Consider the following 15145-nt stretch of genomic DNA (forward strand, 5'->3'; position numbering starts at 1 on the left):
AAAAAAACAAACCATAAGAGAAATGTTAAAGGCTTAAAGTAATCAGATAAATACAAATGATTAAAAGTCCATACACATCAGGTTTCTAGAAGAATTGTGGCGTTTGCAGGCTTGTAAAGTTCCTCTGGTATACATCCAATAATTGGATGGGCCTCAGTCCTTTGTTTCACAGCTCAGTTGCAGATGACTTGATCCAGAGGTAGGTTGGTAGCTGAAGCTGAATCCCAACTGGAGAACAAAATGGATTCCCCAGGCCTCTGCCTTATATGCCTTCTGGCCCTTTACATGCTGCTTGTGGAATTTTACCAGAACCAAACTGGAGTCCGGAGTCCCATGAGCCAGTCCCGGTGACTTCTCAGGTCTGTCTTTGGTTTTGCCCCTGGCCTCTATTAGTGTCTTAATGGGCCATTGAGCAGGCTATTGTCCTGCTGCCATCCTGTCTACGATGTGTCACAGGCATTACAATTTGAAATACAGGTATATCAAATATATCCATAACTTCTATCTTACATATAACACATGAACATAAACATCATCATCTTACTTAGTACATTATAGGCTTTCTAACAGTACCCGACGTGGCATATCTCACATGAATTATTATGATTTTGACATATTGATGTTAAACAATATAACAAATGTTGTCCCCCCCGTCCCTCCCCCCAAGCCAAATAGCGTGACACCCCCAATGCGAGATTGGTGTAGAAGGGAGTAATCAGAGCTCCTGAATACACCTCAAGGGGCCCCCCTGATCCAGCCAGCATGACGGAGCTAATTAAGATTCCATCATTTTATATGTATAGTTGGGATTATATTTTCCAATGTGCATTACTTTTATCAACACTGAATTTCATCTGCCATTTTGTTGCCCAGTCACCCAGTTTTGTGAGATCTGTTTGTAACCCTTCACAGTCTGCTTTGGACTAAACTATCTTGAGTAGTTTTGTATCATCTGCAAATTTTGCCACTTCACTGTTGACCCCTTTTTCCAGATCACTTATGAATATGTTGAACAGTACTGGTCCCAGCATAGATACCTGGGAGACACCACCTTTTTACCCCTCTCCATTCTGAAAACTGACCATTTATTCTTATCCTTTGTTTCCTATCTTTTAACTAGTTATTCATGCAGGAGAGGACCTTCCCTCTTATCCATGACAGCTTACTTTGCTTAAGAGCGTTTGGTGAGGGACCTTGTCAAAGGCTTTCTGAAAATCTAAGTACAACATATCTACTGGATCACCCTTGTCCACGTGCATGTTGATCACTTCCAAGAATTCTGCAAAAAATTCATTTAGTTTCTCCGCAATAGCTTTATCTTCCTTGAGTGTTTCTTCAGCATCTCCATTGTCCAGTGGCCCCACTGGTTGTTTAGCAGGCTTCGTGCTTCTGATGTACTTAACATTTTTTTTGCTATTACTTTGAGTGTTTAGCAAGCTGTTCTTCAAATTCTTTTTTGGCCTTCCTAATTATATTTTTACAGTTTATTTGCCAGAGTTTATAACTCCTTTCTATTTTCCTCAATAGGATTTAACTTCCATTATTTAACGGATGCCTTTTTGCCTCTAGCTGTTTCTTTTACTTTGTTTAGCCACGGTGGCACTTTTTTGGTTCTCTCATTAGGTTTATTATTATTATGGTGTCTTTAAAAAGTTTCCATGCAGCTTGCAAGGATTTCACTTTTGGCTCTGTACCTTCTGGTTTCTGTTTAATTAACTTCCTCATTTCTGTGTAGTTCCCCTTTTTGAAATTAAATGCTATCATGGTGGCATTATTATATCAATATCCTCATTTAATATGAGACACTGAAGTTCACTGTTTTAGTATTTAGACTTCTAGCATTTGTATATAAGCACCTAAAAAATTGTCACTTTTTTCTGTCTGCCCTTATGTGATGTAACTGGACATTGTAAGAAACTCTACATAATAGTAAAATTATAAAACAAAGCTATATATTGTATATATACACCAGAGCAGGATTAGGATTAAAGTCCTTGAGATTTCAATATCTGCACAGAGGATAAAATGCACATCTTCTAGTAACAGTAGAAAACCCTGTCTAATGCTCTTCCCACTGCACTGAAGAGGGTGGGTTGGTTTTTTTTTTTTTTTTTTCCCCTTCATCTATCACTATTCCTTAATTTCTATTTTGGAGTCTGCTAATTCTGAAAATATTGAGAGAAGTCAAAATACCTCAGCATTGTGCTGTGTTGCAAATTGTGCTAGCTATATAAAAAGAATCTTTAAGATACTAAAATAGAATGACTGAGACAATGAATTCCTTTATGAGTTCACTGTGGCAATTTCAGTCTGCATTTGAGTCAAATTGAGACCCAGTTCAACAAGAGGAAATTAGCTGTTTAAGAAAGCTGGCAAAGGTTAAAAAAGTTCAGCTAATACTAGCTGAAACTGCAATCTCCCTGCCACACCTGAGTTACCTGCAGGGGGCTCTGTCCTTCTTCTGCTGTGCCTCTCCCTGGCATATTTCCAGATTGCTCTCCCTCATAGCCAGGCCCAGGCAGGGAGCTGAGGGGTGGGACGGAGAACAAGGGCAGGGCCTCAGGGAAAGAGTCATTGTGGGGGTGGGGCCTCAATCCAGGCACCGGTGACCCCCAACTTTCAGGGAGCTTTGCTTTTGGTGCTCCAAAGGTGGCAGGTCTGCTCACCTCCAAAGGGAGGTGATCTGTGCCCCATGCACAGCATTTGTCTTTCTGCATGGGCAGCCTTTTTTGGGAAAGCTTAGCCTCTCCCAGCCTCTTATATGCACTGCCCATGGCTCCATCAGTTCCCTGTTGCGGGATCCCTTTTCCTGCTGCAGTGAAATGCTCTGGCAGTGGGGATCTGCTGAAGCCTTTCCCCGCTGCCTCCCCTCTGCCAGTCTTTCACTGACATGTAGCTATACAGTGCAGTGTGGGTGCAGCCTGCAGCTACATGTACCCTACACACGGCTGTTACCAGTGGTATGTAATCTAGACATAGTCTAAGAGGGGTTGGGGAAAGAAGGGGCGCCTTGGCCAGGAATCTCTAAGATACAGTTGACCTGTCAATTACATAAGTAGTTGAAAAGCTTTTAAGGCAACCACTGTTTTTGTGTCCAGTAACTTTTAGTTGAAAAAGAGAGAAAACTCCAGACTGCAGTAAAAGAATTAAAAGCCATTGATAGCCTTTAGAAGCTGGAAGGTATGCAAACTAGGTAGTTGGACTTGCTGATTATCCTAGGATGAGCATCCATTGCCCTTCAAAATGGTTGTCTTTAACTTATCGTATAAAATTACTTTTCAGTATGTGTCTTTTTTTTGGCAAGAGGAAGCATATTATAATTTGAAAAATGGAGGTAACATTAATGGTAAAAGAAGGTAGAGAGCACTAAAAAGCATTTGAGAGAGGCTGTGTTCTTTTCCATGTGTTGTTTTTTTTTGGGTGGTGGTCATTCTTTGTCTTTGTTTCTAACAAAGAGAGAGAGAAATAAGAGTGACAGATATAGAACCAAGATGAAAAACCAGGTTAAGGTTGGAAAACAGTTAAATAATGGGCAGTGGAGTTTAAAGAAAAAGATATAGAAGCAAAAAATCCTCACTTGCTTTTTTTAAGCAAATGTTTAATTTAGTTAAAGGGACACTAAATTGAGGTAGATCTCAATACTGTTCTCAAGTATTTTATAGCAAAGTCTTTTTTCATCCAAGTTATTAATATTTTACATTGAGAAACAAAGCAGCTCTGATGTTTGTGCTGAAGGATCAGCTTTTGTTTACACTTTCACTCTTCAGGGCATGGCCAGGCGCGGGGGGGGGGGAAGGGGATGGAGTGGGAGGATTGGCTGTGCACGCATGGACAGACATGCTATAGGCTTTGAATAGGATTAATGAACACAAAGGATTCACTCATGCACGCGCACCTTGTGTTTATGTGCAGGAAACTGATTGTAAACATTAGCTGCTATTTCAATGTGACCACCAGTTTTGGTACTTATTTGTGAACCTTTTCAGGCTTAACACTTTGTGCAAGTCATTTGAGACATGAAATTAATCTTCATTTCTTGAGGATCTTAAAAACAGGGTGACCGGCAAACATGGGCAAGTGAACAGTGCCTTTAAAATTAAATAGAGTTGAACACTTCAGCAAACAAATAGAATTTGTGGTTAGTATGCCTGAATGCAGAGGTGTTAGAACAAATTTACATGCTGATGAAAGGGATGCTCTTTTTTTCCTGAGAATAGGGGTGTTGCATTTTAATATTTCTGTAAGCAATATGTAATGGAGTATTTTGTCAGAAGCCGTGGAGGAGGGCATTAATCCTACCCTTCCCTCAGTGATTGTAGCTAACCAATAGGATGGGAATACAAGGAAAACAGGATAGGAAGACTATCCTCTGTCTGTTGCCATCCACAGTCTGTAATCATTTGATACTAGCAGCACAAATAGCCTACTGGGATAACCAGATCACAACTTAAAAAAACCCAAAACAAAACAGTTCGAAAACATGTTTGGAAGGACTCTTCAGTTTCTTGGATTAACAGTATCTAGAACATTGTGCAGATAAAACTCTTCTGTTTGTGAATTGGGAGGTTTGAATGTGAGTGTAGTTTCCATTGTTAAAATAGGGTGAGCATAGAGACATATTGCCATCTGGATTAGAGGTAGCCAAACGGATCTGGAGGAGGTAAGAACAGACCTGAACCTTTGTCCAAACCAAGGTGTTCTTTCTGAACCTCAAAATAAAAGTTAAGGGAGTGCAGTTAACTTTGGCCTAAAATTTAAGTGTTGTGAAAACCAACTGAACTATTTACTTGTTTAAAACATTGATAGTCATTTTTAAACAATCCACTCCAGCGACTAAAACACAAATATTGCAGCACCAGGAACCTGGAAGTAAAACTGACTTAGTTGATTTTCATTGTCCATGTGGAGATAAATGGAAGAAATAAGAAGTGCAAGTAGTGAAAAGTAAACTGGATTTTTTTTTAAACTTTAGTATGCGATTAGTAACGTAAGTTTTACCACACATTAAGCTTAATGTTTAACTTCCTTTAAAATTTGCATTTAATATGCTCTACACTACAACTGATGACTCATGACCCAGAAGAGAATCCATTTTCCTTTCCCAAAGCTGCATTTCTCCTCTATTTAATAAAAATAGTAAAAATTTTGATTTGTCAATAAAATAAGCAGATATAATTCTGAACCCAAGAGGCAGATATGTTGTGAAAAAAGACTGTATAGTCCTTTTCTGGCCACACTTCAACCTTTCTGAGTCTGTTTCTCTGGCTGTATAATGGGTATAATTACTATATAGGTTTTAATTAATCTGAAAATTATTTTCAGCTCTTTTGATGAAAGGCACCATTAAAAGGGAGATGTAAATAGCACATACCTTTTTATGCCTGTGGCACAGGAACTGGACTTTGAGACAGAGGGCTCAAACTTTAGGCTCTTGCTAAGCATTGCAGTTTACTGTAGTTGACATTGATCTTGCTGACATACCAAATCCTGCAGAATAAACTGGGTTTCCTAAACAGCAGACAGATTGTATATTAGAAAAGTTCTCTTTTCTTGAGGGGAAAAATAAAGGTCTTATTTCCTTCTAAAATGTATAAATGGGACACCAATCTTTTGCTTGCAGAATCCTGCTTGTGTTCCAACAGTTCTGATTACTATTTGTTCAACTGCACTACATTTTTACTGATAAGTAGTACAGCATGAGACTTAACCCTCCTCTATCTGATACAGCTTCAGGTAGAAGATAAATGGTTTTTGTGAAGAGAATGGCTACATCTGAACCTGGACTATCTATTTTTAAAAAAATAATAAACAACCCCCCAGTCCTACAAGGGTTTTTTGTTATAGATATTCTCAGCAGTAACCTACAGGAGATTGCCTTTTTCTTGAACATCTAGGGGTGATTTTTGATCCTGATAAGTGTCTTTGATCAGCCACAGCTTGGTACTCTTAATCATAGGGTCTACTTCTAGGAAGGATTGGTTCAGGGCAAGCCACCTAGAGTCAGTGGCACATATAATTTGAAATTTCAGGAGAGAGTATAAGGCAAGCAACCTTAGTTAGTCACAAGAGAAAAACTTGGTACATTCGTAAGTCCAAAATGGTATTTGGTAGCACACCTCTGACAGTCAACTTTAAACAGGTACAGGTGTGACAGCCAGTTCAGAGTGGAATGAAAAGAGGAAAAAGATGCAGATGGAAGAAAATCTCTGTTTTTAATCCCAAGTAATAGATGGCAGCTGTTGTGCCTGAAAACATTAATTAAAAAAAGCATTTTAGGGCCAGCACTCACTCCTCTCTCTTACCCTTTTCAATATGAGAGCTGAAAATTAGGTTACACTCTCTAGTCCAGTGTTTCTTAACCTGGGGTTTTAGAGGGGTCGCAAGTGCAGAGCTGGTATTGGGGGTGGCAAGAAAGGCAATTGCCTGGAGCCACAGGGGCGCCATGAAACTAAGTTACATGCCTCAGCCCCGTGGGGGTGGGATTCAGGCTTCAGGGGTACAGTAGTTTGGAAAGGTTAAGAACCATTGCTCTAGTCAAATAGGTTCGGGTTGTCTATTTTTGCCTGTAACAGTCAGGGAGCACCTTTAAGAGCAGTTGCTGTGTCTCTAAGCATAATTTAGGGTTTGTCCATTTAAGAGCAGGGAACCCTGGAAATGTCTGCAGAAGGGATTGTTTGGAATCATATGACTGAGGGAGTCAGGCAACCAGCCAAGAATATACAAGAAAAAGCCTATGGTTCCCTGGAAAAGATGGAAAGAAGTATGACCTAGGGTTGGACTTGGCACAGCAGAAGGCAAGAGAGTTGGGAAGACAGAGGATGGTGGAAGAGAGATAGGAGGAGGCCTGTGAGAGACTTAGGGTATGTCTATACTGACGGTGGCAAAGTCAGTGTAGACCCGCTCAATCGATCAGGAAGTCGACCTTAGTAAACCACCCCCTCAAGCGGCGTAGTGCTGTGTCCATTCCCGTCGGCACAGTGCAGTGAAGATGGCGCGCAGAAGGGAAGCACACCAGTGTACGGCAGTTACGCAAGCTACTTTGTGTAGCTTGCATAACTTCCGTCAACTGCTGCCAAATCTCCAGGTAAGTGTAGACCAGGGCTTAGGGACAGGACAGAGAAGGACCCCAAGAACAGTTATTACCAGAAGGAAGTATCCTGGACAACGTGTAGCCTGGACAATAGTGCGGATGGCCATTCATATCTGATCATTTTACCCAACTGGAAGCCAAGGGAGTTATCTGTCTCAGCTTCCTTATTCTGGTTTGTCCACTTTCTTCCCTTGGTAGTCCTCTGACTCTCAACACTGCTGGATTCCTGAGATGATTTAGCCCTTGCGCTAAGTCACAAAAGTCCTCCACTGCTTCTAGAGCAGCCAGAACAAGTCTAATGGACACAAAACCATCTTCCAGCCTTCCTCAGAATACATAGTTATTCCCATAATTGCTCAGGGTCCACCTTCAAAGCGCTCAGAATGTCTTCACGCAAATTTGAATGAAATTCCTTTTCTAGACCCCTACTACAATCAGCAGTCTTTTTGCCCTGTTGGTGGAGGGCTGTAGAGAGGGGAGGGGGCTTTTCCCCACCTTTGCCGGAAATCCCAGCCTGGCCCCCTAAGTGTCAACTTCCCTCCAAGCTATTTTGTCCAGATTATTTCCTTCTGATTCTTCTGATTGTACCCATCCTCAGGGTCTTTTGCAGTCCTGGCCCTAGACACCTCCCATGTTTCCCCACAGTTCTGTTTAACCAGCTTTCCTGGTTGTCTTATCAAGCCTGTTACCATGCAAATACCAACTCTAGGTGATAGCTCCACTCCTTACCTACCCCACTGAGCCACAGACTTTTAAAATATAGTCTTCACAAATCACATGGAACATCCAAAATCACATGACCACCATCAATCCCCCACATAGCCCTCCCATCCTCCTCTGTTTAGTTAGTAGTGCTGTTTACTAACAAACCACTTGAGTAGAGGCTGAGAATAGCATCACTATGTTATTTGTTATTTGTGCAAACAATTATCTTGAAATAGATGTACCATACCAGGAGCATCTTGTGTAAGTGGGATATGTCTTATTTCCCTATATATATATATATATCCCTGTGTGAGGGCACAGTTAGGACTACAAATCTATCCTTTTATGATCAGCAGTGAAGGAGGCTTAAGAAATGAGTATGAAATCACATAAATAAGTTATTTGCAGGTTTTGTTTTGCTTTCACAGAGATGCATTGAGAACTTAACTGATCTAAGCCTGCCACATGGTAAAGGATTTGATTTTCTTTCACTGATCAGCCCTTATTCTTGAACTTTCTTTTTCATTTTTCATTGAAGTCCCAAATCAACTATATTTATTGGATTAAAAGAAAAATAATTTTAGTAAAAAAAGCAATTGGCATGTTTTCTCCAATCTTACCATTACTTTTACCGTTTTGGTCTGAGGTATGTAAAATGTCAGAAGCAGCAGAATAAAAAGCACAATTCATTTATGAATATTTTTCTTTAAGTATTTGTTTTATTATGAATTTACAAAACCTTTTACTTTAGTTTTATTTTTCTTGTCAGAGAAGTGATTTCTCCCGAAGTGCTAATCGTTACACGTTCGCATATTAAGGTACTGAAATCTGTACATTTTGCTCTTTAATGTAATTACCAGATAGATATGTCTGTCATTCTGGAAGCTGTACTGAATGGCATATATTGTAGGAGAAAATCTCGGGGGTGTTTAGAACAGGAGTCTGGGAGACAGGACTCCTGGATTCTATTTCTGCAAATTGCTGTGCTACTGACTTGCTAGGTGACCTTATATTAGTCACTTTGGCCTGGTCTGCACTAGAAAATTAAGTCACCTTAACTGTGTCACTCGGGTGTGAAAAAGCCACACCCCTGGAGCAGCGTAGTTAAGACGATCCAACCTCCAGTATAGACAGTGCTAGGTCAATGGAAGAATTCTTCTGTCAACATAGCTACTGCCTCTTGGGGACGTGGATTACCTATGCCAACAGGATAACTCCTCCTGTCAGCATAGTTAGTGTCTACACAGAAGTGCTACAGCGGTGCAGCTGTAGCATTTCAAGTTAGACAAGTCCTTAGTTTCTGTGCCTTATTTTACTCCTATGTAAATTAGGCCTATTATTTCAGTATGTATAGCACTTTGAAATCCTTAGATTAAAGGTCACAAGTGCAAAATTTTATAATTACTGCCCTTTTTCCTTAGACAAAATTTCTGTGTCCTTCTCTTGTCTGTGTAATGTTAATGGCAGTACTATTATTTTTCAATTAAAGTCCTCTGAAATAAATTAATGAGCAAAATAACTTGTCATGAGAAGAAAATAATGGATAAACAAGGTCAGGACAACTGGAAAGACTCACTAGCCTCTAACTTCAGCTCCGCTGCATCCTTTGGGGATTAAGTTTCCAGAGTGTTTCCTGCAAGAAAGAAAGCTGATCCTTGGAAAAGCATGATTTGGGAGTAAGCTCTGAAAATTGCTCAGTAATTTTACTGCAGAAGGAAGATATAGCAAGACTAAAAATATGTTAGGTCCATTGGTGATTTAGAAGGGGTGGGAAATGCTGTCAACAGCAATGTCTTCTATTAACTTGAGACTGCAGTCATGATCTAAGATGACGTGTGGTGAATTAAACTTGAGGTGTCTAGGTGGAATAATCTTGCTTATTTAGTTGTAGTGCATTAGCAGTGTTTGTATATTAATGGCTGCGTCACTGTTGTCCCTTACTTGTGCATACTCAAGACTGCATGTGCAAATCAGTTGTGTGTGCAAATAAATAAGTGTTTAGTCACTTGTACATGCAAATACCAAGTTTGCACATGTAGTAGTAAATTTGTAAATTAGGCAAAAAATTGTTTTGCTTTCTTGAGTGGCTCAGGCTTTGAAAATCAGACTATTTAAAATATTCCTTTTGACACCAGGAAAATGGAAAAGTAGTTGTGCTAGAAAAAGTGTTGCAGATTTTAATAGTCAGGATCATATTTATGATAACCTTTTTCCTAGCAACCAAACAAGAAATCTGGTTCCATGTCTACAGCTCAGAACAAACCGCATTCTGGAAGTAAGGGAAAAAGAACAACTTCAAGGTACATTAATTGTACACTGCATTTGTATTTATTTAGAATCTGTACTCTGGTTATGAAATGAGAATAATTTTAGTTGATTTTTTGTATATTGACCAGAGCGCACATATTTATATGAATATACTTTGTGTTGGAAACATCTTACAGTTTACTTAATCCTACATCTGCTATATGATCACCTGCATAAAGCAGCTGGAAATCTTTAATAAACATCCATAGTTAACACCACAGCAGTGAAACTGTGGCTTATCACAAATTTAAAACAAAGGATTTGTCAAGGTTGTGATTTAAACTCTGTCTCAATGAATGAGGAACAAACAGATCTCTACCTATGGTCATGCTTTGGAAGGCATGCTGGTAGAGGTACCTGAAATGAATGTGCTTGAGTAGAGCAGATTGGAATCATTGAGGCTGATAAAGGGGAAAAGTAAGGCCCAAAGGCATCTATCCACATATTTAGTGTGTCCATTACAGTGGTGTCTGAGTTCAGAATTCACCAAGGTGACAGGCGAGGCAAAGATAGGGCCAAAATTTGTAGGGTCCTTTAATACTGTGAAAAGCTTTGATTTGACACTCAGTGGGACAGGTAGCCCGTGGATACAATGGAAATGTATCCTCAAGAGGCCTAGGTTTTGAAACTTGCTACTGGAGGAGGTTAAAATGCTCACAAACTTCACTGACTTCAGAGCAAAATGCAATGCTTATTTCTTCAATTTAGCTGTCATATAATTACAATAAACCCACCAACAAGTAAGGTAAAAGGGGGGAAAAAGAAGGAAAAAAAGGAAAAACAAATGAAATTTGTCCTAGCTGTCTTGATGGAGGTAGGGAGGAAATTAGTTCATTAGCTCTATTCTTTTTATAAAGTGCTGTTGATATGGTATAAAACTTAGAAAGGGAGTGTAGCAGGGTTCACTTGGGGCCCAGCAGGTCTAGGGGGGCAGGCCTATGGCTCAACAGTCTGAGTCTTGGGATGGCCTTGCCAAGTAATCTGAAGGCCTTTTGGCAGAGTTTCACTCCATCATCCCCCAGTACTACCTGGGTCAGGTGGAGGGGGGGTGGGTAGGGGAACCAAGGCCCTCCCACTCCACCAGATCCCAGCCCATGGTCCAAGGAGTGAGGAGAGTCTCAGTTCCCTCTGGCTGGTACAACAAACCAACTTCCCCATGGCCACCTCCTATCTCCTTCTGTTCTCACTTCAGTTTGGGACATGATCATAGCACTTGGCTTCCCTCTCAGCAGAGGATTGTTCCCACAGTCTCAATAGTTCAAACAGTCTATTGGGTATTCTCAGCTGATTTTCCAGTGTCAACTTGCTTCTCCTTGTCAGGGGGAAGGGTGGGGGGGATAAGGAAGGGGCCAAGCTATTGGCTTCCCAGTTGGGTCTTACCCACAGTCCAGATTCTTTCCTTCTAGATCCTTCTGTCCCAGAAGCTGTAGCCTGACTACTTGCTTACAGCCAGTCTTTCCTTCAATTTTCCCCTCCTTGCTTGTCAGTCTCTTTTAAGCAGGCCTTCCATTTGGAGCATGCTCTGCAGCTGCTGTGGGGCAGGGACTTCCTATTCCAGTACCGGTCCATTACTCCTTTACTCCATGAGGGATCTATAAACCTCATTACAGGGATACAGGTGACATTTCAAGCACCAGGAGACAGATACAGTGGAGGTGGGAGCAGAGTAAGGAGGATATCTCAATCAAGGGATGAGATGGTAAATTTTAGCAATATGTATAACAGAGGGAGGGAGGGGCTTTAGATGAAATAGCATGATTTAGCAAGAGTCACTGGCTGTGAGGGAAAAGAGTGAAAAGTTGAAAATGACACCAAGATTGTGCGCTTAAGAGAGGGAGGATAGCAGAGTTGTCAGGAATAGGAGAGCAGAGAGGGATTAAGAAAAGAGACTGGCAGCTCAGTCTTGGTGGGACTGAATTTGAGACAGCAGATGTGAAATAGGACAAGAAGTTGGAATCAGGGCAAGAGAAATGGATTTGAAAATCTGAATGTAAAACTCTGAGAGCAGATGAAGTTCACCAAAAAAGAAGTAGTGAAAAAGTAGGACAGAATGATTGTGAGAGGGAAGTACATGGAGTGGCCATAGGAGATACCAGAGAAGAGGTCAGAAAGGTTGGAGGGGAAACGGGAGGACAGAGTTGCAGAAGCCAAGAGAGGGGAGAATGATCAACAGTGTTTAAAGCAGAAGACCAATGAAGATGGAGAAGTGTTCCTTTTGATTTAGCTAGTGTTGTAATTTTAAATATCTTAATAGAACCTTCTCTTTCTAGGTTAAATAATCGTAGCTAATGAAGCCTTCTGTCACTAAGAAGATAGCTGTTGCGCTGCACACAATATGGCTATCACACAGAATTTGAATCAAAGGGTTTTATTTCTTCCTTCTACAGTGACTTAAGCATGAAATCATAGAGTGTGAAGAAGGCCTTGTAAAATCTTCATAGCAGTACATGATATTTGTTATCAGTTTGAATTTAATTTGAATATAGTAAAGATTTTTTGGTAAAGGGAGCAAATGCTTGGCATTTGCATCTTTTGTACTAATGTAAAAAATGAAGGTATTAGCAGACTGCAAAGTTACAATAGCTAAATGGTTTTGTACACTTATAAATGACTGACATAAGAATTTTTTGTAGTATATTTATAATATCATAACAAACCTAGAAATTTTATTATGGAATTTTAGTGCAAAGCTAAGAAGCACTGATGTACAAGCTGCTGCTGATGTTGCAATCCCGGAGGACTTCACAGATTTTTCTCTTGCAAAGACAATTAGCAAAATAGAAGGAAAACTGGGGGAAGGAGACCTGCTTGAAAGTCAAGATGATGATATTATTCCAAGTGTAGGAAATGAAATTGGAGCAGGTAGGTTCTCTCCTATATCTATGTATTTTCTTATCCTTGCTTCCTTACTGTTAAGACAGGATCTTCTGAAAATCCCTATATTTTATCATTTCTGTGTAGATTATAGGAGAAAGTTCTCGAACTCTTAAATTATGTTCAGATTTTATGCTTTGGGGAGAAGGTGAGGAAAACAACACAGGACTTTGTGTATTCCCAGGACAATGGGAATTGTCAATAATTGTACAAATAAATATGGAAAGAATGGGCTGGTGTCCCTGCTCCATTGGAAATATATCTTACCCTTGTTCTTTAGTACCAGTCCTTTCTGGAAGGAGGGTGTGTAAGTTATTCAGGACAAAATTGTGACTTTAGATCTGTGCATTACTCTTTTTTTAATTAACTTCATTGGGAGTTACAAATATGTACCTGAGATCAGGATTTGGTCCTAAGCTTATATTTCCATAAGATAAAAGTCTTTGCACAGCCTTTGTCTTTAGGGCTAAATACTTTCATCAGATCCATGCTGTGGATCTTGGGTAAGTGGTTAATGAAGTAATGTTTTAGCTATAATGTTTAAATGAGGATCTTCTGGATCCTTTCTCACTCCAAATGGTGTTTACACTGGACCTAGAAATAACTAGAATGTGAGAAGGGATTGTAGCATTTTGTCAGTGACGCTAAAGCCATGGTTCGCACCTGCCTTTTTGGCTGTGGTATGATACATGCTGGTAGAGTTATAGTATAGTTTATACAGTGTCTGTGATAGGGTGCAGTCAACTCTCATGGGCACCTCCTGTCCTCTGGGTATGATCCTGCACTCTTTCCTTTTTTCCTAGTGCCTCCTGTAGGTTGTTGACTTCAGCAGGCAGCTCTTCAGTGGCTCAGCCCTCCGGCTAAGTCACACAGTCTGAAATGGACTAACTCCTTCTAGAGTGACAAAGGTCCAACAAAGACTATCGATGTGCTCTTGTTGGTGTCCACAGCCCTGTTTCTGAGCACAGTTTTCAGCCTCTTCCAGGCTAGCTTTAAGCCTCTCCCAGCCTTGTTATGGAGCACTACATGCAGGGCTTTCTTCCTGGAGACTTTGCCCTTAGCAGTTCTCTGGTGACCCAGCTCTCCAGCCAGGTCACTCCTTAATTTCAGGCCCCTTTTGGGGGTGGATGGTAACCAAGAGTTCACTAGACACTCTGTCTGCCCTTATCAGGGTCTTTAGTCATGTCCCCAAGTCCTTTAAATTCCAGCCCTTTGCTTGGGCTTCAAAACCAAACTTGTCCCCTTCTCGGGGCTTTGGGCACTTCACTAGTGACCACTGGGGGAACCCGAGCTTGCCCACTACTCCAATTCCCAACCCTGATACCCTATAAACAGTAGCCACATACCACTGCCTCTAATTCACTGCTGCTATTCTCTGGGTCTTTTCCCATATAGCTCCTTTCTCTTCTCCTTACCTCAGGGCTGAAGTTCTCAACTCCTCTCCTTCCTTACTGAATACCACTGCCAGCAGAACCCATTTTCTGGTTCTCCCTTGAGCACCAGTAAGGAGCACCCTTCCTTAGTCCTCTCGTTCCAGCCAGCAACTGACCTTCTTAGGCCCTGCAGCTCCTTTTAACTGAGCTTGCTGCACTCTGATTGGCTGCTTCACTGCAGCCTGTCTAGGCAGGCCTAGAGGACCCATCGTCACTGCTCCTTTCCTGGGGTGGGGTGTAGTAGGACCATGAGGCCTCCAGCAGGGGTCCTCAAAGGACTTGGTACTCGCCATCACATAGTCCCATAATGTGAAAGGAAGTGTGAAGTTAGAGGTTTATTGCATTTTCAAAATGCTATGATGTTGGTGTCTAACTGCGCAGTGACAACAATCAGTACTTGACAGAGGATTCAAGATAGAAGTTGCATGATCTTTGGCCTTCTTATATGAGCCAATTTGGGAAAACCTGTCAAGGAGAATCCATGTGAAACTCTGATTATTTGTTTTGTGACTCTGATATCCCAACTAAAATGTAAGTGTCGTGGAGAATATTAGAACTATCTGCTAAATAAATTCATGATGGAAAAAGGAATTAATTCAGTGTTTGGCAATAGGAACAGGACATCTTGAACTAACAACATGGTTATCTAGTCTAAGAGAGTTATGGACTGAACTCTGTGTTTGAGACTGTTTCCATAACCAGATCTGCACTGTAGGCTGAAAAGGACATTGGACTG

General features: G+C 40.8%; 1 protein-coding gene across 3 annotated transcripts in view; it reads left to right on the top strand.

The window, feature by feature from the left end:
* Positions 1–15145, top strand: part of TEX9 (testis expressed 9) — a 35914-nt gene that overhangs the window by 9402 nt on the left and 11367 nt on the right. For 2 of the 3 annotated variants that reach the window (XM_067555891.1, XM_067555893.1), the window contains exons 5-7: positions 8565–8613; positions 10013–10095; positions 12786–12964. In XM_067555891.1, coding sequence (XP_067411992.1) covers positions 8565–8613; positions 10013–10095; positions 12786–12964 — 311 coding nt within the window. The remainder of the gene's footprint in view (positions 1–8564; positions 8614–10012; positions 10096–12785; positions 12965–15145) is intronic. The other variant, XM_067555892.1, reaches the window with a different exon arrangement.

Source organism: Emydura macquarii, unplaced genomic scaffold, assembly GCF_026122565.2.
Source record: "Emydura macquarii macquarii isolate MOO-44397 ecotype Brisbane River unplaced genomic scaffold, CSIRO-AGI_Emac_v2 contig_1644, whole genome shotgun sequence".
Taxonomy (NCBI): Eukaryota; Metazoa; Chordata; order Testudines; family Chelidae; genus Emydura; species Emydura macquarii.